Genomic DNA, 26,654 nt, shown 5'->3' with positions numbered 1-26,654 from the left:
AGCAGTTCTCACTTTCCTGCTGGGCTTGACCTGCAGTATAGAAGTTTCTGGCCGGGCACGGTGGCTCATGCCTGTAATCTCAGCACTTTGGGAGGCCAAGATGGGTGGATCATGAGGTCAAGAGATCGAGACCATTCTGGCCAACATGATGAAACTCTGTCTCTATTAAAAATACAAAAATTAGCCGAGCATGGTGGTGCACACTTGTAGTCCCAGCTACTCGGGAAGCTGATGCAGGAGAATCACTTGAACCCGGGAGGCAGAGGTTGCAGTGAGCCAAGATCGTGTCACTGTACTCCAGCCTGGCGATAGAGACTCCATCTCAAAAAAAAAAAAAAAAAAAAGTTTCCATGAAGTAAGGTCCTGAACAGAGGAGCGACGGTCCAAAGAGGCAAAGGCAGCAGCTTCCACTGGCTGGGCAGTCACTATGTGCCACCACTAAGCTGACTGTGAACACACCACGTCCCTCCTCTGCATGAGCCCGGGACAAGGCAGCCCCCCAGGAGGCCTGAGGACATGCCGAGACACACAGGGAGGTGGCAGAGACCTCCAACTTTGTCACACGAAGTGGTCAGCCTCCCCCAGTTGTAAGTGAACGTGAGTTCTGTAGTGTGTTTCATACAGGGCTCCACCTAAGTAAGAATGTGACATGGGGACCCTGGCCCCAAGTCATTTGGTGCCATGCCAAGGTAGGATGCTAACCTCAGCTCCAGCTAAACACCTCAGATTCCCTCCTCAGACAGCTTCCCAGGGACTTAAAAGAAGTAGCAGGCACCAGGAAGGACATTACTGAGCACCCCCCAGGTGTGAGATGAAGCCTGCCACCCTTAAGACGACAGCAAAGTGCAGGCGCACTGCCAGCTGTGGGCTGGGACCCAGCCACAGTCTTACCACATCAACTAGCACATTCTGACTTTTCCTAAAGGCAACATCCCCTCCGAGTCAGGACCAACAGTGTTTCCACCATCATGTGTAAAGCGGAAAAACTGAAGCCCCAGACCGTACGTCTCCCCGCCTCAGTGGCAGCAAGAAGGAGAGGAGGGGCTATAGGAGAAGGTACAGAAACACTGGGACTCCAATCCCAGGACGCTAGGAGGCCAGATGAGGGCATCTGCATTCCACTGACACGTGACACATAGAGACACACACATGTTCCACACATGTGACACACCAGCAAGCTCAGCAACATGGGAGCGGCACGCTTCTCACCACACAGCACCAGAGTCCCTGAGTGCAGGCGAGCACCAGGATGCCCTCTCCCACGCTCCTGCTGCGTGTGGCTCCCATCTGCTTCCGAGTGTCTAGAAAGCTGCCCTCCACCCTGGTCAGCTCTGTACTCAGACTATCAAATGGAAAGTGAGAGGTGAGGACAAAACTGCAGCCTTCTACTCTCTGATACATGTTCCCTGAGTCACTCAGAGTGGCAAGGAAGAGGGATGATGAAGGATGCCCAAGCAAAGCTGGAAACGACACGCACTATGAGACTGGTGGGTCCTAGACATGACCAAGCAGAGCTGCCCACCCCAAGGAGTCCAGGGGTGTCTTGCAGAGTGCAAGGGGGAGAGAAGCAACTGCTTTACCAACTTAGCCCCTAGCCCCTAATCCAACCAGAATCCTCACTATAGCACTCCATGTGCAGGTGACCATGCACCTGCTGGTGACTATGGAGCCCTCCACCCCCAGGCCCTCACCTGGACTCCGGGAGCCACCATCTGGGCAGCCTGAGCCGTCTGTACTGCCGTCTGCTGCTGCACCTGGGGCTGCACGGGGGGCTGCTGCACCACCATTGGAGCTCGGACCTTAAGGGAGAAAGAGAATGTGATTTGGAGCCACCTGGGTCAGAGAGCAGAGCCCACTCCTCCTGCGGGAGCTTAGGAAATGGAGCCTTTCTTGAGATGAGGAATGGGACTTTCATGACTTCATGTGCTGTGATGTCACCTCACTAGCCATCTAGGATCCCATTAGCTCAAATCCAATTCTGGCAAGTGGCAGTGTGGCCCTCCCACTGGGATGTCTCCACATCCCTCAGCACCAGCTATCACCACAAGCACTGACAGCTTCCAATGCAGAGCTTACAGCCTAGCCTGCTCATCCTCTGGGCCAAGCATGCTGATGGTCCATGAGAGCCTCAGTCAGCCTGATTCATTGAAGGAAAGCTGGGTCAGCTGGCCAGCAGAGGGCAGGGCATAGCGGCTCCTGTCTGTATTCTCAGCATTCTGGGAGACTGAGGCCAGCGGATTGCTTAAGTCCAGGAGATCAAAACTAGCCTGGGCAACATGGCCAAACCCCATCTCCACAAAATATACAAAAATTTGGCTAGGTGTGGGGATGCACGCCTGCAGTCCCAGCTACTTGGGAGGCTGAGGTGGGAGGATCGCTTGAGCGAGGGAGGTCTGATCACGTCAGTGCACTCCAGCCTGGACGACACAGAGAGATCCTGTCTTCAAAAAAAAAAAAAAAGTGGGGGTGGGGGGCAAGCTTGGGCAAAAGGGGCAACTGTGGAGCCACTGCATGGAGGGGTCTCCAGAGGGACAAGACAGGCCCGCACTACCACACAGGGGGCTCTTCCTTAGACATCTCCAAGCCACCAGGGCAAACCCTGCCAGGGCGCATTCCACCATGCAGCACACAAGGGTTTCATTCTGCACAGTCCCAGGGGTCAGGCAGTGTGTCGACTCCCAGGTGACAGATGAGTGACCATATCTGCTCCTCACAACTCTCCTGGACTTCCAGCCTGCCTGTGAGGCCTCTTGTTCACCCCCACATTTGGCTCAGGCCCCACTCCACTCATGAATCACAAATAGAAAAGGCCACAAAAACCAAGTGAGCCAAAGAGTTATCCAAATGGCCCCTTGATGCAGCTACCTCCATCCTGGTGATCATACTCTATCCTCTGTGCCAATGTCACTGAATAGACTGGCTTTGTGTAGAGATACAAAATGAGACTGGGAATAACAGTATTTTATATTAATACTCCCCTCGAAAATATAGTAATGAACTTTGTTCTCCTGAGACTTGGTAGAGTGTAAAGAAAACAAAAAAGATATTTGCTTAGAACATTAACTCTGAGCAGTTGGCAAACCACCAGACACTGATGGAGCTGGCACATTCTTCATGTGGTGCCCATCAGTCGAAGTGCTCACACCCTGAAAGGGCCCACAGAACTGCTGCAATCAGCCACGCTGCTTGGAATGCGACTTGGTGCCCCAGCAGCAGCAGCCAGCACTTCTGCGGGGTGCAGAAGCAGCTCTCGGAACACAAAACGCAAAACACATGCTTCCCTGCTGAGCCGTGCTAGAGTCAGCATGGCTGGCAAGGGGCGGGGGCTGCCTGAAGTCTCAGCACTTGAAGAATAGGACATGCTATCTCTAGTCAAAGAATCTAGAAACTACTGCTGACAGAGCCACGGGCTGCATGTGCTCCACTGCGGGCCACAGGTACTCACAAATTTCAGTGGTGGTTGGGTATACAACATTTGTCCAGGGAGAGCTTGTGCCTGCGACACCAAAGGCTGGGTCTGCGACTGTGGCGGGAGTTGTGATGGTTGGTTCTGAGCAACTGGAGGCTGCTGGGGCTGTGGTGGTGGCTGGTGGTGCTGTGGATGATGCATCTGCTGCAGCTGCTGGGGCAGAGCTTGGGTGGGCGGAGGCTGTGGTTGCTGCATCGGTGGCTGCTGAATTGGCGGCTGGGCCTGCAAAGCCTGCTGCTGCTGCTGTTGCTGCTGCTGCTGCTGCTGTTGCTGTTGCTGGAGCTGCAGCTGTGCCATTCGCTGCAGCTGCTGCTGCTGCTGCTGTATCTAGAGACAGACCAAGCAGCACTCGGTTATCGCTCATTTGCCTCTGTGGCACCAGCTCCTCCCTGTGACACTCTGGGCCCCAGGAAGCCCAGGTGGCCATCTGCAGAGCCATCAAGAAGGCCTTCCCGGCTGGGTGCAGTGGCTCATGCCTATAATCCCAGCACTTTGGGAGGCCGAGGTGGGCAGATCACCTGAGGTCAGGAGTTCGAGACCAGCCTGGACAACCCTGTCTCTACTAAAAATACAAAAATTAGCCAGGCATGGTGGCTCACACCTGTAATCCCAACTACTTGGGAGGCTGAGGCAGGAGAGCTACCTGGGAAGCTGAGGCAGGAGAATCACTTGAACCAGCGGGGTGGAGGTTGCAGTGAGCCGAGATCACGCCGCTGCACTCCAGCCTGGGCGACACGGTAAGACTCAAAAAAAGTCTCAAAAAAAAAAGAAAAGAAAAGAAAAAAAAAGGCCTTCCTGAGCTGACAGGCTGACCTCTCACTTACACGGGGAGAGGCATATCTCCCATAGAAAGACTCTGGGCCCCCGAGGCCAACACCAGCTGTCTTCCTGACACTGAGGAGGCACCAAGTGTGTGCCTGGGCTCTGGTCTACCATTCCACTAGGATGGTTCAAAGGACATATCTAGAAGCTTCAGCAAAAGGTGACAATGAACAGGTATAGCTCCATGGAAGCTAGGATAAAAGCTGAGGCAACTGCAAATTCCCGAAGCTTCTGCAATGATGCTTGTTTTGCCCCTACAGGTCAGTGGCATGAGCCTCACGGTGACAGTCAAGATCTGCTGGTTAGCATGAGAAGGAAAAGTGTGGCTGCAGATGCACTGTCAGCTCTGGGACAGGTGCCCCAAGATCCAGAGGAGCCCAGCAAGCTGAGGCCTGAAGGGGTAGGAGGGTGGTGGGGGCCCTTTGGGGCTTTCCTCTCCCAACCAAGACCTGTTGTGAGGGCAGATGTTTAACACGTCTAGACTGTCTATGGAAACTATGGGAAGGTGAACAACTTCTGAGAAGCAGTGCTGCTAACATGACATCACCATCACCCCATGGAACACCAGCTGGAGGCTGACTAACACTGAGTCCAGAACCCAAGACAGAGAGGTAAACAGGAGGCACACGTGTCCTCAGCCAAAATGGTCCAAGTGGCTCAAGTAGTCCCAAGCCTCAGAGTGTTCATCTCACTTCTTGCTTCGGCTCACTCTTGGTTGAATCCCTCGCAGCCCCTGAAGCACACAGGAGGCCTGCCGCCAGATGCCCCGAGCCCAAATGGAAGGGCTCGATCACAGAACCTTCCTAGTGAATCAGGGCCTGTTTTTCCTACCTGTCTCAGACTTTTCTTTCCCTTTTTTTTTTTTTTTTGAGACAGAGTCTCGCTGTCACCCAGGCTGGAGTGCAGTGGTGCGATCTCAGCTCACTGCAACCTCCGCCTCCCAGGTTCTAGCAATTCTCCTGACTCAGCCTCCCGAATAGCTGGGATTATAGGTGTGCGCCACCACGTCCAGCTAATTTTTTGTATTTTTAGTAGACGGGGTATTTTTAGACGGGGTTTCACCGTGCTGGCCATGCTGCTCTCGAACTCTTGACCTGGTGATCTGCCTGCCTCAGCCTCTCAAAGTGCTGGGATTATAGGCATGAGCCACTGAGCCCAGCCTTGTCCCAGACTTTTCGAGAAGCCCATGGAAAAGGGCAGGCACATGTGTGTCAAGAGGACCCTCGGCTGGCTCCGTGCACTGCACCCAGCATCGTGACTGATGCCAGCCCAGGGCTCACATTGCAGGAGGGAGGCCAAGAGCAGGAACAGGAGACCTGGTACCTGTTGCTGACTTTGATGATGCAATTTAATTAGATGCTGCTGCTGCTGCTGCTGCTGCTGGAGCTGCTGCTGCTGCTGCTGCACTACTGCTTGGAACTGCTGCTGCATGGCACTCTGCTGAGCCTGGAACTGCTGCTGTTGCTGCTGCTGCTGCTGCTGTAGCGCCGCCTGCTGCTGCTGCTGGAACTGCTGCTGTTGCTGCTGCTGCTGCAGCGCCACCTGTTGGAGCTGCAGCTGGGCTGAGAAAAGACCAGAGTCTCCAAGTCAGTCCACAAGGCAGGTTCCCAGAAACGCTGCAGGGCTGCACAGCAAGGGAAAAAACAGCCACCAAAGTCCCCACTGCCACGGCTGCCGCTGGAATCTGAACGTTCCATTTACCACAGACAGAAAGATAGAATACAAAGTAGCATTTGTGTTGATTTTGGAATTTCCTATCACGAGTTACTCTGTAATAACCAAAGAGAAAAGAACAGGGACAACTGAGTCTTTTGGATAGATAAGAAGCCTAGACTCTGGAAATCAGTAATCTCCTCTCTGTCTCTATGGATTGGCCACTTCTGGACTCTGTACGAATGGCACGGAACATGTGCTGTTTTGTGACTAGCTTCTTTAGCATAATAGTTACGAGTTCGCCCATGTCGTGGCATGTATCAGCTTTTCCGTGTTATTTTTATCGCCAAATAATATTCTACAACACCGATTTCCTGTGTTTTATTTATCCATTCATCAGCTGATGAACATTTGGGCTGCTTCTACTTTGTGGCTATTATGAAAACTGCTTATATGAACAATTACAAGATTTTCTGAGGTGAGGTTTCTTTTGGGGTGAACATAAAAATGTTCTAAAATTGTGATGATGGTTGCACAACTCTGTGAGTTACACTAAAACCTACCGAGTGGAGCACTTCAGATGGGTGAATTGTATGCTGAAGAGAATGATGTCTCAATAAAGCTGTATTAAAGAAATACAGAGATATCCTTTGTATACTTTGCCGTTTCCTCCAATGGTAACATTCTACAAAATTACAAGGTATCATAACTATGATGTGTGCTCACTTGTGTGGGTGTGTGTACTCAGTTCTGGACAATTTAACCACCTGGGTGGGTTCGGTCACCACCAGTCAATACACTACACAGTCCCCATACCACAAGGATCCCTCATGTTGCCACCTCTCTCAGCAACCCTGACCCACAAACTCTGGCAACCACTGCAGCATCCTCCATTTCTAAAATTTTGTCACTTCAAAATTACATATGATATTTCAAAAATGGAACCATACAGTATGAACCTTTGGCTTTTTACATTCAGCATACAGGTTGTAGTTCTAGCAACAGTTCCTTCCTTGTACTGCCAGGGTATTCCATAGTACAAGCACCTCACACTGTGTTTAACCATTCACGTGAAGGACATTTGGGTAACTGCAGATTTGGGCTACCACAAATAAAGCTGCTGTTAAAATTTGTGCCTGAGTTTTTATGCAAGGTTTCCATTTCTCTAGGAAAAATATCCAAGAGTGTAACTGCTGAGTTGCATATTTCATTTTGAAAGAAGGTAAAACCACTTTACATTCTGACCAGCAATATGAGTGATTCAGTTTCTCTGTCACCAACATTTGAGGCTGTCACTATTCATTTTAGCATTTCTGATGGGTGTGTGTGTGTGTGTGTGTTTTGAGATGGGATCTCACTCTGTTGCCCAGGCTGGACTGAAATGGTGCCATTGTGGCTCACTGCACCCTTGACCTCCTGGGCTCAAGTGACCCTCCTGCCTCAGTCTCCCAAGTAGCTGGAACTACAGATGCATGCCACCACACCCAACTAATTTGTAAAATTTTTGTAGAGACAGTCTCACTTTGTTGCCCAGGCTGATCTCAAACTCCTGGGTTCAAGTGATCCTCCTGCCTCGACTTCACAAAGTGTTGAGATTACAGGCATGGGTCACTGTGCCTGGCCACGTGTAAAGCTTTTTAAATTTATTTTGTGACAGATTTCTAACTCTATTTCACACTCATAAAACATGCATGACCAGCTGGGCGCAGTGGCTCACACCTGTAAATCCCAGCACTTTGGGAGGCTCAGGCAGGAGGATCATTTGAGGTCAGGAGTTTGAGACCAGCTTGTCCACCATGGTGAAACCCCATCTCTACTAAAAATACAAAAATCAGTGGGCATGGTGGCACGCGCCTGTAATCCCAGCTACTCGGGAGGCTGAAGCAGGAGAATTGCTTGAACCCAGGAAGCAGAGGTTGCAGTGAGCCAAGATCGCACCACTGCACTCCAGCCTGGATGACAGAGTCAGACTCTGTCTCAAAACAACAACAACAACAACAAAAAGTATGACAATACTTTTAAATTTTCTGAAATGTGTTGAAGCTTGCTTTATGATTTTTAGAAACATATTGTTCCATCATATGCTTAGATTAAGTTGTTCATTACATTGTTCAAATTTTCCGTAAATGAATTTTTTGGTCTGTTTATCAATAACAAAGAGATGTAATTGAAGTAATTACCTAATACATCTTTCTTCATCTTTTTTTTTGTTTGTTTCTTTTTTGAGACGGGATTTTGCTCAGTCATCCAGGCTGGAATGCAGTGTCTCTATCATGGCTCATTGCAGCCTCGGCATTCTGGGCTCAAGCAAGTCATCCTCCCACCTCAGCCTCACAAGTAGATGGGACTACAGGTGTGTATCACCACACTCAGCCAATTTTACTGACTAACTGATTGAGATAGGGTTTCACTGCAGCCCAGGCTGGAGTGCAATAGTGCAGTCATGGCTCACTGCAGCCTTGACCTCCCAGGGTCAAGCGATCCTCTTACCTCAGCATCTCAAGTGTACCTATAGGTAATTCTTAAATTTTATGTAGAAATAGGTCTCCTATTTTGCTGAGGTTGGTCTTGAACTCCTGGGCTCAAGTGATCCTCCCACCTCAGCTTCCCAAAGTGTTGGGATTACAGATGTGAGCCACTACACTCAGCCTTTCTTCATCTTTTATTTAAAAATAAAATTTTGAGTGTTTTACTTACAATCCTTTCACGTTATATTGTAGGTGTGTTTCTTCTAACAATACGACAACTGTGCTGTTTCATTTCCATTTGTTCTCACATTTCCTATCTTTCAGCAGAAAAGTTTAGTCCACTCACATTTATTATGATTACTTATATTTTTAAACTATTTCTATTAATATTTGAATTTCCTTTTCTCTTTTTTTTTTTTTTTTTTGAGACGGAGTCTCATTCTGTCTCCAGACTGGAGTGCAGTGGCATTATCTCGGTTCACTGCAACCTCCGCCTCCTGGGTTCTAGCGATTCTCCTGCCTCAGCCTCCCAAGTAGCTGGGATTACAGGCGTGTACCACCATGTCCAGATAATTTTTCGTATTTTTAGGAGAGACAGGTTTTCACCATGTTGGCCAGGATCGTCTCAATCTCCTGACCTCGTGATCTGCCTGACTCAGCTTCCTAAAGTGCTGGGATTACAGGCGTGAGTCACCGCACCAGGCCTTTGTCTTTCCTTTTCTAAGCTTTGTCTTTTTTGATTGCATTTTTGTTGGATGACTGGACTGAACGTTGTATTATCTGGATTTCTGCCTTATCCTATTTTTTCTACTGATTTTAAATTTTATGAATTATTTCCATTGTTTTAGCAGTAATTTTTCAATTTTATCATGCATATTTAACTTAAAATATAAGCCTTATCAATATTTTAGCATTTCCCAAATTTACTACTTTTTAAAGTAGGTTTTATATGTACAAGACAGAACCGATATTCACACTCTATCTCCCTGCTGACTTTCATTTATATCATATTTTGTTGATCTTAACTCTTCACAGCACTCTGTTAAGAGGCTGGATGGATGTGAGGCTAGGGATACAGCCTCTGAGCGAGGCTGCCTGGACTCAAAACCTCAACTCTGTCACTGCTCATTGCCTGTTTTCCCTGTTAGAAAACACAATAACAGTATCCACTCCACACACTGGACTAAGAATTAAATAATCTATTGTGTAAGTAAAACACTCAAAATAGTGCCTGGGGTTGGGTGCTGTGGCTCATGCCCATAATCTCAGCACTTTGCACAGCTGAGGCAGCAGATCGCCTGAGCCCAGAAATTCAAGACCAGCCTGGGCAACATGAGGAGACCCTAGGTCTATAAATAATAATAATAAGCCGGGCATGGTGGCTCACGCCTGTAATCCCAGCACTTTGGGATGCCAAGGTGGGCAGATCATGAGGTCAGGAGATCGAGACCAACTGGCTAACATGGTGAAACCCTGTCTCTACTAAAAATACAAAAATTAGTTGGACGTGGTGGCGCGAGCCTGTAGTCCCAGCTAATTGGGAGGCTGAGGCAGGAGAATCGCTTAAACCTAGGAAGTGGAGGTTGCAGTGGGTTGAGATTGTGCCATTGCACTCCAGTCTGGTGACAGAGTGAGATTCCATCTCAAAAAATAATAACAATAAAATAAAATAAATAAAATAGTGCTTGGAATGTGGCAAGTCTGTATGGAAGTTAGCTTGACTGTTTTATTTTACAGAGGTAAATTTTTATTTACACCAGGGATTTTCAACCTTTTCACTACACTACTGACACTTGACCCAGATGATTCTATGTTGTGGGGGGGCTGGCCCGTATTTGTAAGATGGTTAGCAGCATCTCTGGCTTCCACCTGTTATGCACCAGCAGCACCCCCACAGTAGTGATATCCCAAAATGTCTCCAGACATTGTCAAATATCCCCTGTGGTGGAACATCACCCTGGGTGAGAATCACTGGTTTAGATTTACACACATTTACTACCACCTACGCTCAACGTTTCTTTTCCCATTTTATACCTTGCATCACCTGAGAGGGAAGAGGAGAGGATAAACAAAAGAATATATCTAAGAGTGCAAAAGGCTTACTGGAAAAAGGAGAAAAAAGGATATATCCTTTAGAAAATCTTTTACTGAAAGTTTCTAAGGCTAGGTTTATCTAAAAATGGCTTGCTTTCCACATCCTTGAGTCTTGCTGGCATACAAATGTGACTGGCAGCTCTATTCTCAGTGCTTTAACAATATTCTATTATCTCTCTGCCCCCACTGCTGAGTGTACTCATTGCTCCTTTGCAGGAACTGACTATTTCTAAGATATTCCTCTGGCCTTTGGTGCTCTGCAGACTCACAGCAAATGAGATGGCTAACTAGGTTGGGGCCAGATGGGCTTTTCTCAGTAGTTATCCCCTCACATATTGTTTTCTTCCATTCTCTCCATTTGATCCTTTTGGGGCTTTGCTTGGATGTCAATTCGAATTTCTGATCTTATCCTCATTTCTTACCCTTGCTTTCATATTTTCCATGTGCTCTTCTCTGTGCTACATTCTAGGTAATTTCTTCAAATGTAGCTTCTATTACACAAATTCTTTCTTCAGCTGTATCTAATGTGCTGTTTATTCATCCACTTCCTTTGTTCAAAAATTATACTGCTGATTTCTACAGCTTTCATTTGGTTCCATTTCAAATCTGCTTCATCGCTCCTGATGATGCTTTTTCATTTGAATTTCTGCTTTTTCTTTTCTTTCTTGTTTTCTATTTTTTCAGAGATGATGTCTCGCTCTATCCCCCAGGCTGGAGTACAGTGGTGCAATCATAGTTCATCATAGCCTCAAACTCCTGGCCTCAAGCAAATCCTCCTGCCTTAGCCTTCCGAGTAGTCAGGAGTATAGTTATGTGCCACTGTGCCCGGCTCTCCACTTTATTTCTTTATATACCCCATGGCCCATATCTAACAGTTCTTGTATGTGTGGTCACTGGGCATGCCTACATGTGTCTATTATTTCTATTCACCTTCATGGTGTCTCTCCTTCCCTTCATGGCTGGTGATCTCTGTATGCTGATTGCTTGACCTTAATGTGCAACTGTCACAGGTCTTACACTGGGGACATGTTCCTCCAATCTGCACCTGCTTCTGGGGGACCTGGGGGGTGACACAGGACCCAGCACAAACCCTAGCTGACTAGAGGAATCCCAAGCTTACTTTCCCCCACCTTGCAGCAGCTGAGGCTCAGGAGGACAAAGCCTCCCCAACTGCTGCACGCCAGCAATCCAAAGTGCACCCTAACCAGGACCTAGTTATCCAGGAGGAGGACATGTCCTCAGCACCCAGTCCATAACACAGCTGGCAGTAGAAATTATTTTTAAAGTCGGCTTCACATGCACGTGATATAAAACTCATTGAGAAACAGAAATGCACAGCGTGAAAAGCTTTGCTTCCAACTCTGCACTGCAGCCCCAGCCATAGGAACAACCAGCAGTTTCAGCCTTTTCAGACTAACCTGGGTCACCTGAAAACTACCACAATGTCCCCTGGCCTATCCTTTGAGAGTCCCTGGCAAAACTTCTGATCCAGGCTCTGCCCTCTTGGTGGCACTAGATGAAGATCTGAAAGGGCCTTAATCATGCAGTAGTCTTTGGGAAAGGTGTCAGGAAGGGATATTAAATGCCCATCAGCCAACACCACTAGTTTTAGGGAGACCAGGGAGGCAAGTGGTAAAGGGCAGGGAGATATGGTCTCTGACAAAGGTGGTAACAAGATCCTGAAGTACAGAATCCACTGTAACTTTTTTTTTTCTTTTGAGATGGAGTTTCCCTCTGTTGCCCAGGCTGGAGTGTAGTGGTGCGATCTCGGCTCACTGCAAGCTCTGCCTCCCAGGTTCACGCCATTCTCCTGCCTCAGTCTCCTGAGTAGCTGGGACTACAGGCACCCGCCACCATGCCTGGCTGATTTTTTGTATTTTTAGTAGATATGGGGTCTCACCATGTTAGCCAAGTTGGTCTGGATCTCCTGACCTCGTGATCCGCCCACCTTGGCCTCCCAGTGTTGGGATTACAGGCGTGAGTCACCACGCCCGGCCCCCACTGTAACTTTCAACTAGTGCCACACACAGAAGACCAGGCCCCTTGGAAGCTAAAAACAGGATGTGGGCCAAGGTCAGACTGGGGAGGGCATGGGCAGGATATCAAGCTTCAACACTGAACCTCTGACAAAACTGGTTTAAGACAAAGTCTCTGGAATGGGATGACAAGGCAACTCATGTGAGCATTCTAAACTCAAATACATTTAAAAACAATTTATGATCAAATATAAGCTCATGATAAAAAAAAAATGCACCCAGTACACAAGAGTACAAAATGAAAAGGAACTTGAGCGGGTACTTCTGTGGGCCCTCCCTAAACCCAGCTGGTGTACGTATCTGATGTGCTAAGAAGAGTGAGGTGATGAGAGCTTGGGACGAAGAACCAGGCAGATTGTTCTAGGACGAGGAAACCAGCATGTACTGAGAGTTAGACGACAGGAAGTAAGAGGAGAATTAAGGTATGACAAGGGAAGGTGGCTCGGGATGGAGGAAGACTCCAGAGCAGGAGTGGGTAGAAATGAGGATGCCTATGGCCTCAAAGAATAGGAAACCCGACACAGGATGGGGTAGGAGCGTGAGGATGGGGTCAGGCAGCAGCTTTGATCCTGGCTCTTGGCCTGGGGTGTGACTCCAGTTCTCATTAGCAGCTGGACAAACCAGAGGGGGTGATGCTGCCCTCTTCATAGGGTTATCATGAGGGATGTGTGATAAAAATACACTGAAGCACTGAAGCCTGTACACAGATATCCACAGCAGTTTTGTTTGCATAATAGTAGCCAAAAGCAGGAAACAACCCAATGTCCTTCATGGGTGAATGAATAAACTATGGAAAAATCCGTTCTGTGGAATATTACTTAGTGATGAAAAGGAATGAACTACTGATAAAACCTGGGTGGATCTCAAAGATCTCAGACTGAATTTAAAAAGTCAATCTCAAAAAGTCACATATGGTATGATTCCATTTATACAACACTCACAAAAGGACAGAACTACAGAGACACACAACAGGTCAGCAATTGCCAGGGCTTAGGGCTGGAGGGAAGGTGTGATCTCTGAAAGATAACACAGGAGAGCTGGTTGGTGGTAATGGAACAGCTCTGCATGCCAATTGTGGTGATGGCTACTTGATTTGACATGTGGTAAAATCTCACAGACTTACACATACATATATATGCAGCCCAAGAATGAGTGTAAAAAACTGATGAAGTTGGCTGGGCGTGATGACTCACGCCTGTAATCCCAGCACTTTGGGAGGCTCAGAAGGGAGGATCACTTGAGGTCAGCAGTTTGAGACCAGCCTGGCCAACATGGTGAAACTCCATCTCTACTAAAAATACAAAATTAGCTGGGCATGGTGGCAGGCACCAGTAGTCCCAGGTAGTCAGGAGGTTGAGGCAAGAGAATTGCTTGAACCCAGGAGGCAGAAGTTGCAGTGAGCTGAGATCACGCCACTACACTCCAGCCTGGGCAACAAGAGTGAAACTCTGTCTCAAAAAAAAAAAAAGAAGTCCAAGTTAAGTCTCTAACTGAGGTGATTACACTGCCTCGACATTAATTTCTTGGTTTTGACCATGTTCTATGTAAGATATTGTTATTGGGGAGAGCTGGGTAGAGGGCATGTGGGAACTCTCTGTGCTATTCCACAACTTCCTGTGACTCCTAAACTATTTTAAAAACAAAAAGTTATATGAAAGGAAAAAAACACTAAAGCACTTTGCAGTGGGCACAGCACACTCCAAGAAATGTTGATGGGACTCAAAGATACATCAACATAGGTCCTGAGGGTGGGCGCGGTGGTTCATGCCTACAATCCCAACACTTTGGGAGGCCAAGGCAGGCGATCACTTGAGCCCAGGAGTTCAAGATAAGCCGGGGCAACATGGTGAAGCCCCATCTCCACACAAAATACAAAATATTAGCCGGGCGCGGTGCTGTGAGCCTGTAGTTCCAGCTACTTGGGAGGCTGCGGTGTGAGGGTCACCTGAGCCCAGGATGTCGAGGCTGCAGTGAGACGTGACTGTGCCACTGCACTCCAGCGTGGCCCACAGAGCGAGACCCCATCTCAAAAGACAGTCCTGGAAAGAAGAGGGAGGTTCTTTGCCTCCCCTTGAGAGCAGCTTTGGTTCACCTGTAACACCTGATCAGAGCCCAGTTCCCCACCAGGGCAGCCGTGTGGAGAGGACATAGAGTCTCCTTCACAGAAAGGAAGCCAGAAGATAATACGGCTGCAAGCCACACCCAGGGTGACCAAGCGGCAAGAAGAGATGGTGCCCAGAGCTCGGGCAGACAGTGGAGTTGTGGGTGCTGGCACTCAGCCCTGCCTTGTGGCTGAGAACCCCCTGAAACACACTGTATCTATCTCAGCCACAAAACACAAACCTTTGGCTGGAGTCTCCGGTCATCCCCACCCTCCTGCCCAGGGCTAGGAGGAGGGCCCAGGATCACTTAACCCTTCTGGGAGCTCAAAGAAGATTGGAAGCCTTTTCTCTCCACATACAACAAAGATTTTTTTTTAAAAAAAAAAAAGCAATTTGGAGCTTTTCCATGCTTTTCTTGACACCATCATAAGCACAGGAATAAAATGTGTTGTCGTTTGCAAGGAAAGTGGCAAATCCTCCAGGAAGCGTGGTACTCACTCTGTGGAGTTGCCGTAGACACGACAGCCATGCTGTGAGGGGCCATCCCCGAGGTCCCAGGAGGCGGCTGCCCTGAGAGGGACATTGGCTGTCCCATGGCACCAAGGCTACCCATCCCGCCCAGAGACTGTCCCGGGCCCCGAGGAGGCATGCCAATTCCGGCGGCTCCCGCGGCGGGTCCGCCAGTCAGGCTCTGGAGTGCATTCATAGGATCTGTGGGAACACAAGGGCAGAGCTTCTCAGGAAAGGGCCTAATGGACTGACCATGGCTCAAATGGCGTGAGGCTCACAGAGCACAGATCTCCCCTACCTACAGGCTCAATCCCCTCACAGCCCCAAGCAGTAAGAGACTAGGCTCCTGGAGACTCCCAAATATGAGTGGGTAGGACGCCAGATATGTTGGTCATTGCACCACCCATACCTCTAGCCTGGCCTGGTCCAGGGTCCTAATGTTAAGGGACAAATGACCTCTCTGATGTCTGCAGGTGCACTAAAGATGGGCTGAGGCCTTCAGGGCAGGTGGCTACCCCCACCTCTCCTGGCTGTCCAGCCCTCCTGCTGGGTGAGCACACAAAGCACGATGGGCCCTTCTGAGCAAGCAGAAACACAGTGGCCAGGGGATGCTCTCCCAGGGAGGGCACAAGTCCACAGGCACACACAGCTCCACTCCTACTGTTGCACAGTCCAACTCAGCCTGGGCCCCTGTGTGCAGGGCCACCATGCCAGAACAGCTGAGGGGTGCAGAGGAGGGCTCCACAGAGCACTGAGGAGAAATATGCCAAGCCCACCAGGTCAGCAGCTCAGTGAGCAATGCCACAACAAAGGACAAAGATGTCATTGTCACAACAGTGTGGACTTAATAGCAAACAGCTACCCACAGACAGATATGGCCTGGCAGGACCACCATGTCACACAACTGGGTGGTGCCCAGGACCCCATGCTCCAATGCCAAGAGGCCCAGATGTTCTGGCCACATGCCCTTGGCTGCTGCTCAGCCCAGCTGGCCAAGAATCCCTGTCCTGGCTGAGAGGTGAGACCCACACAGGCAGAGACAGCTGGCATGTACAGCTCTACTGCCTAGTGCAGGGCAGACAGTGGCGTGCAGCCTGTGAGGCTAGTGCACTCCCTTCCCAATGGCAGAATGCAGTTGGCCAGCCTGGATCTGTTAAACCCCTTCCCTCACAGTTTAGTCAGCAGAGACCAAGGCTGAGTTGCCACAATTCCCCTTATGTGATAAACCCTGAAATTTAAAAACATGGATTTCTAAACTTTTTTTTTTTTTTTTGAGATGGAGTCTCACTCTGTCACCCAGGTTGGAGCGCAGTGGTGCAATCTCAGCTCACTACAACCTCCGCCTCCCAGGTTCAAGCGATTCTCATGCCTCAGCCTCCCGAGTAGTTGGGACTACAATGTGTGCCACCACACCCAGCTAATTTTTGTATTTTTAGTAGAGACGGAGTTTTACCACGTTGGGCAGGCTGGTCTCAAACTCCTGACCTCAAGTGATCTGCCTGCCTCAGCCTCCCAAAGTGTTGGGATTACAGGCATGAGCCACAGCACCCAGCCAGATTTCTAAATTTACAAAGAAACTTTATAACTTAAAAAAGTGAATTCACAGCATTTTCTCAGAAATGCTACTACATATTATTACACTGAAAACAGCATAATAATTCTCTATCAGAGAGCTCAACACTTTTGGATAATGTCTTAATAGCTTTGTGAGTGTTTATCTTTTTGCTGGGCAAAGGTAGCATTTGTATGAAACGGGATGGGGAGGATCATGTGACTTCACAGTCTGCAGGAAGACGAAGGCTGGAGAGGTCGGGGCACAGCTGGTCAGCCTCCTCCCTCCACAGCTCTCTCCACAAGCATTCTCCTCTAGTGACAGGTTAACCCAGGCACATGAGGCATGCACTATGTCATTCTTGTCACCTCAAATCCAAAGTTGGGAGAAACTTTAACTCAAAAGGGAAAACTCTTACCACTGACGGAAGCTTGAGATTTCTTGTTATCTATATGAAAACACAAACAAAAAAAACCAAAGTAAACAAAGTTTTATATAACCACATATTTCCATGGGTAGGTCAGTTCTCTAGGTATTTGCCCAAGCCTCAATCCCCACGGAGCTCCTAGTACTCCCCGCTACCAGGGGAAGTGTTTCCACTCTTGGCAGCACTGACCCCACAAGGGACCTGGGAGCAGAGGGTACAGAGTAGCTCCAGGGTCAACTTGGGGCCTTAGGGAGCTGCCCCCAAGGCTGAAGCACTCTGGGGTTGGGGACTCTGGGCCTACTCTGGCCTTCCTTTTTTCCAGGTCCAGAGTCTCAGCTCAGCCCTGAGAAAACAAGTAACAAGAACACTGCAGGAACCCACGGCAGGGCTGGAGTGGTGCTGAGACTTGACACTGCCTCCCTTTGCAGTCTGCTCTGGTGAGACACTGTCTCTGTTACCTAGATGAGGAAACGGAGGCTGTCCACGGCCAGCTGGAAGCCAGTCCAGCTGACCCCAGTGCCCAGTGGAGAACTTCTGTAGCAGCCATGGGGCCCTGAGCCTCCTGCTTGGCTGCTCCCCATGACCCCATGAGCCCCACAGGATTGTGTGCACCAGCCCGGCCACTGTCCCTGAAAGCAGAACGTGGGGAGTCTGCCAGCGCATCTGGGCCAGATCATCTGGGCTGCTCCTTCTCCTCTTACACATCCCGGCGCCTTCCCAACACCACAGAGAGAGTGAAGTTCACCTTGCTGGCCATTCTGGTGAAAAGTTAGTATGGAAAGAAGCAAAACCTACCAGGCTCTGGGGTGCTCAGTGTCTCCCTTTGCTCTAACAACAGACACTGAAGGTACAGCTGCCTGTCCCTAACCCACAGGGGAATAGCAATAGGACTCGCCAAACACGTGCTCCAAGGGCAGGCCTATGTCAAGAGAAGCCTGCCTCTGGTGGTTACGCAGCAGCAGTGGGCAGGAGCCATTGTTGGCTGAAAATACAGAGCAGATGCTGGCCCCAGTTTCCTTCACAGGCTGTGGCCATCCAGGAACACTTGGTGTCCACATACTTCCAAGTAACACACACAAGCACCAAGACCCTGGCCCTAGGATGCAATGACAACTCACTTCTGCAGAGCTGGGGCCACTGCCTGGTTGATAGAACCACACTGGGCCCTCTGAATCAGAGAAGGCACAACGTGAGGTAAACACGGGGGCCCTCAACACAGCAGGGAGCCAGGGTGCAGACTCAGGAGGTCCTCCTCAGAAGCTTCCAGTCTGGAGGGAACATATGCCTAAGTGTCTCTGGCCTCTATGGGTCAATAAAATCAACTTTTAGGGAAGAGAGTTTCTGTTCCAGGGTAAACAGAACTTCCCAGAAGTAAAAACAACAGCCCTAGGAAAAGGGAGATTAAGTGAGCAGTGAAACAGCAACCTCGTTTAGACCACTTTGAGGACAGCATTTCCATGATGCTAGAATCAGCATTTTTGAGGCCAAGGCTCCGGGAAGATGGGGGATCTGGAATCAAATGCAAGGCAGTGAAGACCTTCCCAAAAGGAAGTGAGGTGACACAGACCTTCTGACTCAGGCACCACGGCCTGCCCAGAAAGCTCTGCTGAGGCAGCGTCAGGGCTGACCTCTCAGAGATCTCAACAACCCAGAAATGCGAAATCTTACTTACGAATGTCTCGAAAATGGATAATGAGCCTGGCCACGAGAGAAAGGTATTCGTCCTAAAAGTAAAAACAGGAAGCAGTTTAATCCCAAATGAAGCGCAGTCATCGGACTCCCCCTTCCCGCCCCCTCGCCTGCTGGCGCCGAGCTGAAGCCCGAAGCCCATTCTGCAAGGCAGACTCAGATGCTCGGCCTCTTCTGGAATCCGCCTCTCAGAAGGGAGCCGTCAGTGCTTAGCTAGGCGGGTCAACAACCGGCACAAAGAAACAAGAAGGGGACAGACAGCCTCCAACGGCCACTCCTCTCCCCTAATGGAAAGGCACTCAGCTGAGAGAGCTGTGAGCCATCTTGAGTGCCGTCTTTTTGTCACAAAGGGGACAGGCAGGTTGGGGGGATGAGCCACTGGCCTGAAGGCACAAGGCCTGTCAGAGGCAGCCGTGGGTGGGCCGCTGTGTCTTTGCACTAGGTGTACGGAAGGGCTTCCGCTTCTCAGCCCAGCCTGTTGCTGCCTTTTCACTGATGAGGCAGTACCTGCTGCAACTTTGGACGGCACTCCCCTGGCTGTGTTTTCGAGGAGAATCTGTGTTCATCTGCATTTACGCAAGGGCAAGGGAGAGGGTGAAGCCCACTCTCAGGTGAGGTGAAGGCCGCTGGCTGCCAAGGCCCGCTATGTGCAGGCTGCTGTGTTTCTGGGATTGCCTGGCAGGGCCTGCCTCCCACCCATTGTCCTCTTTGGCCCCAAGGACACTCACTCGCAGGTGTTTCAGGGAAATCACTGCTGTGAGTTGGTCTTGTGGTCAATACAGGGATGTCTGAGGTAAAGTCTTATTTCAGAGAAGCATCCTTGCCCTCTGCTGAAGTGTCCATCCTTCTGGCAGGGAAGCCTGGAAGGGGCAAAGCCCTGGTTCCCTGCCCTGCTCACCCAACCTTCCTCCTGAGTCACTGTGACACTGGAGTTCATCCACTACACTCATAAGATGGCAGGGCAGGGGGAAGGATGATGAAAAGTGGTCTCAGGTGAGGGTAAAAATATAAAGACACTTCCGAAATCTTTATCATCCCACATCTATTTCCAAACTCTACCCTACTTCTTTTTTTCAGCTCAGGGAAATTAGCACAGGACAACATGAAGAGGAAAGGCCCAGGAGAGAGGAGAAGCTGGGATAAGCAGCGAGGCCCGGCCAGAACAAGGGGGCACCAAGGAGGTTCCAGCTGTCCCCGTTATTCCTGACAGGAAAGGTGATGTGCATGTGAATGGGGCCCGCAGGCAGCCAGTCCCTGAAGGACAGTGGTATGAGAATGGGGGCAATGGAGGTATGGGAACCTGAGGACACTCAGGAACAGAAGCGAGGTGGCCAGGTATAAGGGGAGAAGGGCCTGGGGGCCAGCCAGGTCGACATCTCACAGCTCCTAAGGCCCTGGACTATTTCTTAGGTTTGCAATACTTTAAATGAATTTGTTTTCTCCACATCCATAAATGGTAAAACAAGGGGAAGTAAGTTTCAAAAGCAACAAGATACTTCTACTTAGACATAAGACACTTAAACAAGGCTCAGGACCATGTCCCCAAAGCCCTTCTGCATAAAACCAGGGCTGAGCAAGACTTACTGCCAGCCCAGCACCTGGAATGCAGTGGGCAGGCGTCGTCACTCTGCAGAGCCCAGCACCACTCCTGACCCACAGCAGGGGGCAGCCACCGCAATGTGCTCCAGTTCCACTACCAGACCAGCAAGAGGAGGCTTAGTGGGGAGTGCGGAGGGAGGGGATGCCTGATGTGAGAAACAAGCACAGGAAGCTGTCACACTGCCAGCCAAGGAGCTTTCTTGTGGGCGATGATATTTCCCACATTCCCCCAAACATGGGTTTATCTAGGAACATCCAGGGGCGAACGCAATGGGTCAGCCACAACAGCTCCTTTCCAGGAGAGAAAGGCCTGGATCTGAAACTGTGCCTCTGATCCCCCTGGCTGGGTTCTTTCACTCTTGACTCCTCACCATCCACTCCCAACCCCATCCAGATGGACAGATTATTACACCCCTTTCTGCTCCAAAGCACACCAACTCCCCTAGAGCTGCTGCAGAAAAAATGGCTAAAGAGTCAGGAACCTCCCTTATCTTCACTCGGTCTGCTCCAGCTCCCCTGCTGGCTATCAAAATATAAGTGTCCAGTTGCACCTGAGGCTGAGTATTATAAACCATAAACAATGAACATCATGACAGTAACAGCTAGTACTTGGCGCTTTATGGTGCCAGGCACAGGAGTTAACAATTCACATGCATTATCGCCTTGTTTACTCCCAACCACCCAGAGGCAGGTACTACTAACACATCCAGTTTACAGATAAGAAAATAGAAACGTTAAAAAGCTCCATAGAGGCCAATTGTGGAGGCTCACATCTATTATTCCAACATTTTGGAAAGTCAAGGCAGGAGGGTCCCTTGAGGCCAGGAGTTTAAGACCAGCCTGGGCAACGTAGTAAGACACCATCTCTACAAAACAAACAAACAAACAAGCAAACAAACAAACATTACCCTGGTGTGGTGGCACACGCCAGTGGTCCCAGAGTGGGAGGCTGAGGCATTAGCCTGAGAGATCAATGCTGCAATGAGCTGTGAACACTCCACTGCACTCCAGCTTGGGCGACAGAGTGAGACCCCACCTCAAAAAGTTAAAAGCTTCATAGAATTTCCACATTTGCTTGACATGTGGAAATCTTGCACAAGTGCCTCACAACACATTGTGGAGTGAACACAAGGAAGAAGAAAGAGAGAAACACATGCTCCATGCCACATACACTGCATGACATACACCTTTTATATAAGACCTGGGGAACCCAAACACACATATTTGCTTAAATCTGCCATAAGAAACAATGGAAAGACATACCAAAATAGAAAACTGACAAACCAGCAAGTATCAGGAACTGGGCTGGAAATATGCCCTCTCTAAACCCACGGTGTTATGGGTTTTCACTTCAGAAGCACATAAATCTTTTACTATTGAGAAAATAAAGCCAAATCAGGTCAGGCATGGTGGCTCACACCTATAATCCCAGTACTTTTGGAGGCCAAGATAGGAGGATCACCTGAGGACAGGAGTTCAAGACCAGCCTGGCCAACAAGGTGAAACTCCATCTCTACTAAAAATACAAAAAAAATTAGCCAGGCATGGTGGCGTATGCCTGTAATCCCAGCTACCTGGGAGGCTGAGGCAGGAGAATTGCTTGAACCCAGGAGGCAGAGGTTGCAGGGAGCCTAGATCACACCACTGCACTCCAGCCTGGGCAACAAGAGTGAAAACTCTGTCTCAAAACAAACAAAAAAAGCAAATCAAAGCCAGGCACAATGGCACAATCCTGTAATCCCGGCTACTTGGAAGGATAAAGTAAAGTAGGAGGATTGCTTGCGCCAGGAGTTCAGGGGCAACTCAGTAAATTTTATTTCTCTAAAATATATATATATATATTTTGAGACGGGGTCTCACTCTGTCGCCCAGGCTGGAGGGCAGTGCAGTGGTGCGATCACGGCTCACTGCCGTTTCAACCTCATGGGCTCAAGTGAGCCTCCCCACCTCAGTCTCCTGAGCAGCTGGGACTACATGCAAGCGCCCCCACGCCCGGCTAATTTTTTTTTTTTTTTTTTGAGACAGAGTCTCACTCTGTGGCCCAAGCTGGAGTGCAGTGGCACGATCTCGGCTCACTGCAAGCTCCGCCTCCCGGGTACAAGTTATTCTCCTGCCTCAGCCTCCCAAGCAGCTGGGACTACAGGCGCCCGCCACCATGCCCAGCTAATTTTTTGTATTTTTTTAGTAGAAACGGGATTTCACTGAGTTAGCCAGGATGGTCTCGATCTCCTGACCTTCTGATCCGCCCGCCTCAGCCTCCCAAAGTGCTAGGATTACAGGCGTGAGTCACTGCGACTGGCCAATTTTTTGTATTTTTTGTAGAGACACGGTTTTGCCATGTTGGCCAGGCTTGTCTTTTGCTCAGTCCTCAGCCTCCAAAAGTGCTGGGATTACAGGTGTGAGTCACTGTAGCCAACCTGAAATATTTTTCTAAAATGAAAAGTACACCAAATCAAAAGAAAAAGGTACAATTCCTAAACATTTCAAATAAACTAAAACAAATGAGCTGAATATTAAGTTGGTGGCAGAGTCATATAGGGAAAAGAAATCTTTTGAGAGGCTTTTTAAAAAAATGAAACAAAAAGCAAAATGTTCTCAATAAAAGGGATACATTTTAAGGGCAATTAGAACTTCACGGTAATCTTAAAATTTTAGTCTAGCTTTTGTTATCAGGGGTAATATAAACTGTTTATTCTGAAACGATTTCAAAGTAAAGCAAGTATGCTAATAATATTAGAAACCAAGATATTCATAGTAACAGAAAAGACACATGTTTAAAATGAAAGAAGTAAAAACCCTATATATAAGGTTAAATTTGAATTAGAAATATTAGTGTAAAATTATGGGGTTTTGTTGTTGCTGTTATTTCAAAAACATGTTTTTTCTTAGTTCTGTTCACTAAAAGGCCCAAAGCAATGAACAGAGCAGCGCCCACATAGCATGCTCAAAATGCCACTTTACCGACAGAAGTCCCCAGGGTTCACTCCCTAGAGGAGCAGCCAATCTGGGTCTAAATGCCAGCAGACTAAAAAAAACTAAACAGGTTGTGTGAGGGCCTCAAGAGACACAGGAGCTCCTGCTAGATGAGGATGGGACCATCTAAGCATCAAAATGAATGACAGCAATGGACCAGAACACCCCAGATACACAGCTCTGAGCTCAAAATGTCACTCAAAGAGAACCCATCTGTGGCCCTTGGGGGGATGCCTTAGACTGGAAAGATCAGAAAAACAGCATTCCTGGAGGTCCTGAACACACAGAGTTTCAAACAATCATCTAGCCCTGGCTGACAAAAGAAAACCTTTCTTGACAAAAAAAAAAACTCCGTGTAATGAATGTGGGAGAAAAGCCAGAACTAGTCTACAATCCCTAATTAAATGATGAAATCATCGGAAAGATAATAGGAACTTTACAAGGGTCAGGCTGTTGTTGCTCTCCAAACCTCCAAACTGTGGTCTTATGGGAATATCAAGATGCCCAGAAATACAAATTAAGGCAATACTTTGGATATATTTTTGCTAAAAGACCACGGCAATCTCTCTGCTCTTCGATTTAGCACCCAGTTCATAAGAAGGAGGGGGCAGGCAGGATGAATCAGGAGCTTAGGAGACATCAGAGCCCATGGGGAGGGCTGCAGGACAGCGGGGCTGCTCCTTCACCAGGCAGGGAGGGGCCCGAAGGGAAAAAAGATCCTCATTTGGATCCTGATTCAAAGAAGCCAACTATTACAAAAAAAGCGTTGGAACTTGAAAGAGGCCTTCCCATTGATGACAATAGTGACTCCATGTGATTGTCAGGTGGGGCCCTAGCACAAACCGGTGTGGAGACGCTCAACAGAGATACAACCCTGAGGGTAGGGATGTGCCCTGGACACTTCAGGAGAGACACAGAGACAGCCAAGGGAAAAGTCACCAAACCACAGCAACTGCTGACTCCGGGTTAGAGGAATATGACACCTCTGTGCTTTCATGTCTCAGAGTTTTCCTAATAGATTTTAAAATACCATCAAATTCCTGAAAGAGTGCTTCCATGATAGTATCCGTAGCCCCGTGGGACCTTGGCCCCAGCCCACAGGACATGCCATCAGAAGCCAAGCAGGGATGAGGCAGCCCCAGCAGTGCCCCCTACCCAAGGAAATCACACAGCCCTGACCTGGCCACGAAGGAAAAACAGACCTGTTATCTATCATTTTCACTCATTCCATTAAAAATATATGTAATAGGCTGGTTGAGATATAATACACCCATTTAAAACATGCCATTCAATGATTTTTGGTACTACATTCAGAGTTCTGCAGTATTACCAAAATCAATTTTAGAGCATTTTCTTTTTTTTTTTTTGAGGCAGAGTCTCACTCTGTCACCAAGGCTGGAGTGCAGTGGCGCCATCTTAGCTCATTGCAACCTCCACTTCATAGGTTCAAGTGATTCTCCTGCCTCACCCTCCCTAGTAGCTAGGACTACAAGTATGCACCATCATCCCCAACTGATTTTTGCATTTTTAGTAGAGGCAGGATTTCACCATGTTGTCCAGGCTGGTCTCAAACTCCTGGCCTCAAGTGATCCGCCAGCCTCGGTCTCCAAAGTTTGGGATTACAGGTATGGGCCACCGTGCCCAGCCTAATTTTAGAACATTTTCATCACTCCAAATGAAAACTCCATTTCTCCTACAGGACGCTTGGCAATCACTAATCAACTTTCTATCTGTGGCAGGCTAAATAACCGTCTTTAAATCAGGTCCTATTCCCTAGAACCTGTAAATGCTGCCTTATTTGAGAAAAGGGTCTCTGCAGATGCGATTAAGTTAAAGATCTTGAGATGGAGGGCTATCCTGGATTATGCAGGTGGGCCCTAAGTGCAATTTCATGTATCCTCCTACGAGGGAGGCAGAAGGAAAGTTCACACACACAGAGAAGGCGATGTGAAGATGGAATACAGAGAGACTTTATTTACCTTGTGATGCTGGACTTGAAGACTGGAGTGATACAGCCACAAGCCAAGGAGTACCGGTAGTGACCAAAAGCTAAAAGATGCAAGAAACAGGTTCCTCTCCTGTTGCCTCCCTGCTGCCACTGTGATTTTTACCCATGGTAAATGACTTTGAACTTCTGGCCTTGAAAACTGTGAGATTAAATTTCTGTTTTTTTTTTTTTTTTTTCAGACGGAGTTTCACTCTGTTACCCAGGCTGGAGTGCAGTGGCGCGATCTCAGCTCACTGCAAACTCTACCTCCCGGGTTCAGCCATTCTCCTGCCTCAGCCTCCCGAGTAGCTGAGACTCCAGGCGCCTGCCACCACCCCCAGCTAGTTGTTTTGTATTTTTAGTAGAGATGGGGTTTCACCGTGTTAGCCAGGATGGGCACGATCTCCTGACCTCGTGATCTGCCCGCCTTGGCCTCACAAAGTGCTGGGATTACAGGTGTGAGCCACCGCACCCAGCCTAAATTTCTGTTCTTTTAAGCCACCAAGTTTGTAGTAACTTGTTATAGCAGCCACAGGAAACATAAATTTTGTTACCAGGAGTGGGGTGCCTAAAAATGTAGCAGTGGCTTTGTAACTCAATAATGAAGGGGGCTAGTAGAATTATGAGAAGCATGACAGAAAAGGCCTAGGTTTCCTTGAACGGGCTGTGGGGTAGATATGTGGATGTTAAAGACTCTGTCACCCAGACTCTGCCTTAAAGGAAATGAGGAACTTGATACAGAAAGTCTGTGTTATCTTCAAGAATACATACACTATCAAAAACAAAACGTTACTAGAAGCATGAACATTAAAGGTGATTCTAAGGGCACAAAGGAAACAAGGAACATGTTACTGGAAACCAGAGCAAAGGTGATCTTTGTAATATAAAGGCAAAAAGTTTAGCTGGATTGTGTCCTGTAGCTGTGTGGAAGGCAGAATCATAAGCAATAAGCTTGCACATTTAGCTGAGCAGACTTCCAATCAAAGCATTCCAGACTCAGCTTGGGCCGGGCGCAGTGACTTATGCCTGTAATCCCAGCACTTTGGGAGGCTGAGGCAGGCAGATCACCTGAGGTCAGGAGTTCAAGACTAGCCTGGCCAACATGGTGAAATCCTATCTTTACTAAAAATACAAAAATTAGCCAGGCATGGTGGTGGGCACTTGTAATCTCAGTTACTTGGGAGGCTGAGGCAGGAGAATTGCTTGAACCCAGGAGGCAGAGGTTGCAGGGAGCCTAGATCACACCACTGCACTCCAGCCTGGGCAACAAGAG

General features: G+C 48.6%; 1 protein-coding gene across 6 annotated transcripts in view; it reads right to left on the bottom strand.

Annotated features, from left to right (window-relative positions):
* The window catches only part of MED15 (mediator complex subunit 15), an 89,101-nt gene that overhangs the window by 18,523 nt on the left and 43,924 nt on the right, over window positions 1–26,654 (bottom strand). For 4 of the 6 annotated variants that reach the window (XM_011959175.1, XM_011959176.1, XM_011959177.1 and 1 more), the window contains exons 3-8: window positions 18,806–18,857; window positions 17,125–17,154; window positions 15,143–15,355; window positions 5,615–5,853; window positions 3,446–3,796; window positions 1,692–1,799 (exon numbers count right to left, since the gene is read on the bottom strand). In XM_011959175.1, the coding sequence (XP_011814565.1) occupies window positions 1,692–1,799; window positions 3,446–3,796; window positions 5,615–5,853; window positions 15,143–15,355; window positions 17,125–17,154; window positions 18,806–18,857 (993 nt within the window). The remainder of the gene's footprint in view (window positions 1–1,691; window positions 1,800–3,445; window positions 3,797–5,614; window positions 5,854–15,142; window positions 15,356–17,124; window positions 17,155–18,805; window positions 18,858–26,654) is intronic. The other 2 variants (XM_011959179.1, XM_011959180.1) reach the window with 2 other exon arrangements.

This window comes from Colobus angolensis, unplaced genomic scaffold (assembly GCF_000951035.1).
Source record: "Colobus angolensis palliatus isolate OR3802 unplaced genomic scaffold, Cang.pa_1.0 Scaffold484, whole genome shotgun sequence".
In the NCBI taxonomy this organism is placed as follows: Eukaryota; Metazoa; Chordata; class Mammalia; order Primates; family Cercopithecidae; genus Colobus; species Colobus angolensis.
Note: the sequence above shows the minus strand (reverse complement) of the source record. Positions and strands in the feature narration are given on the sequence as shown.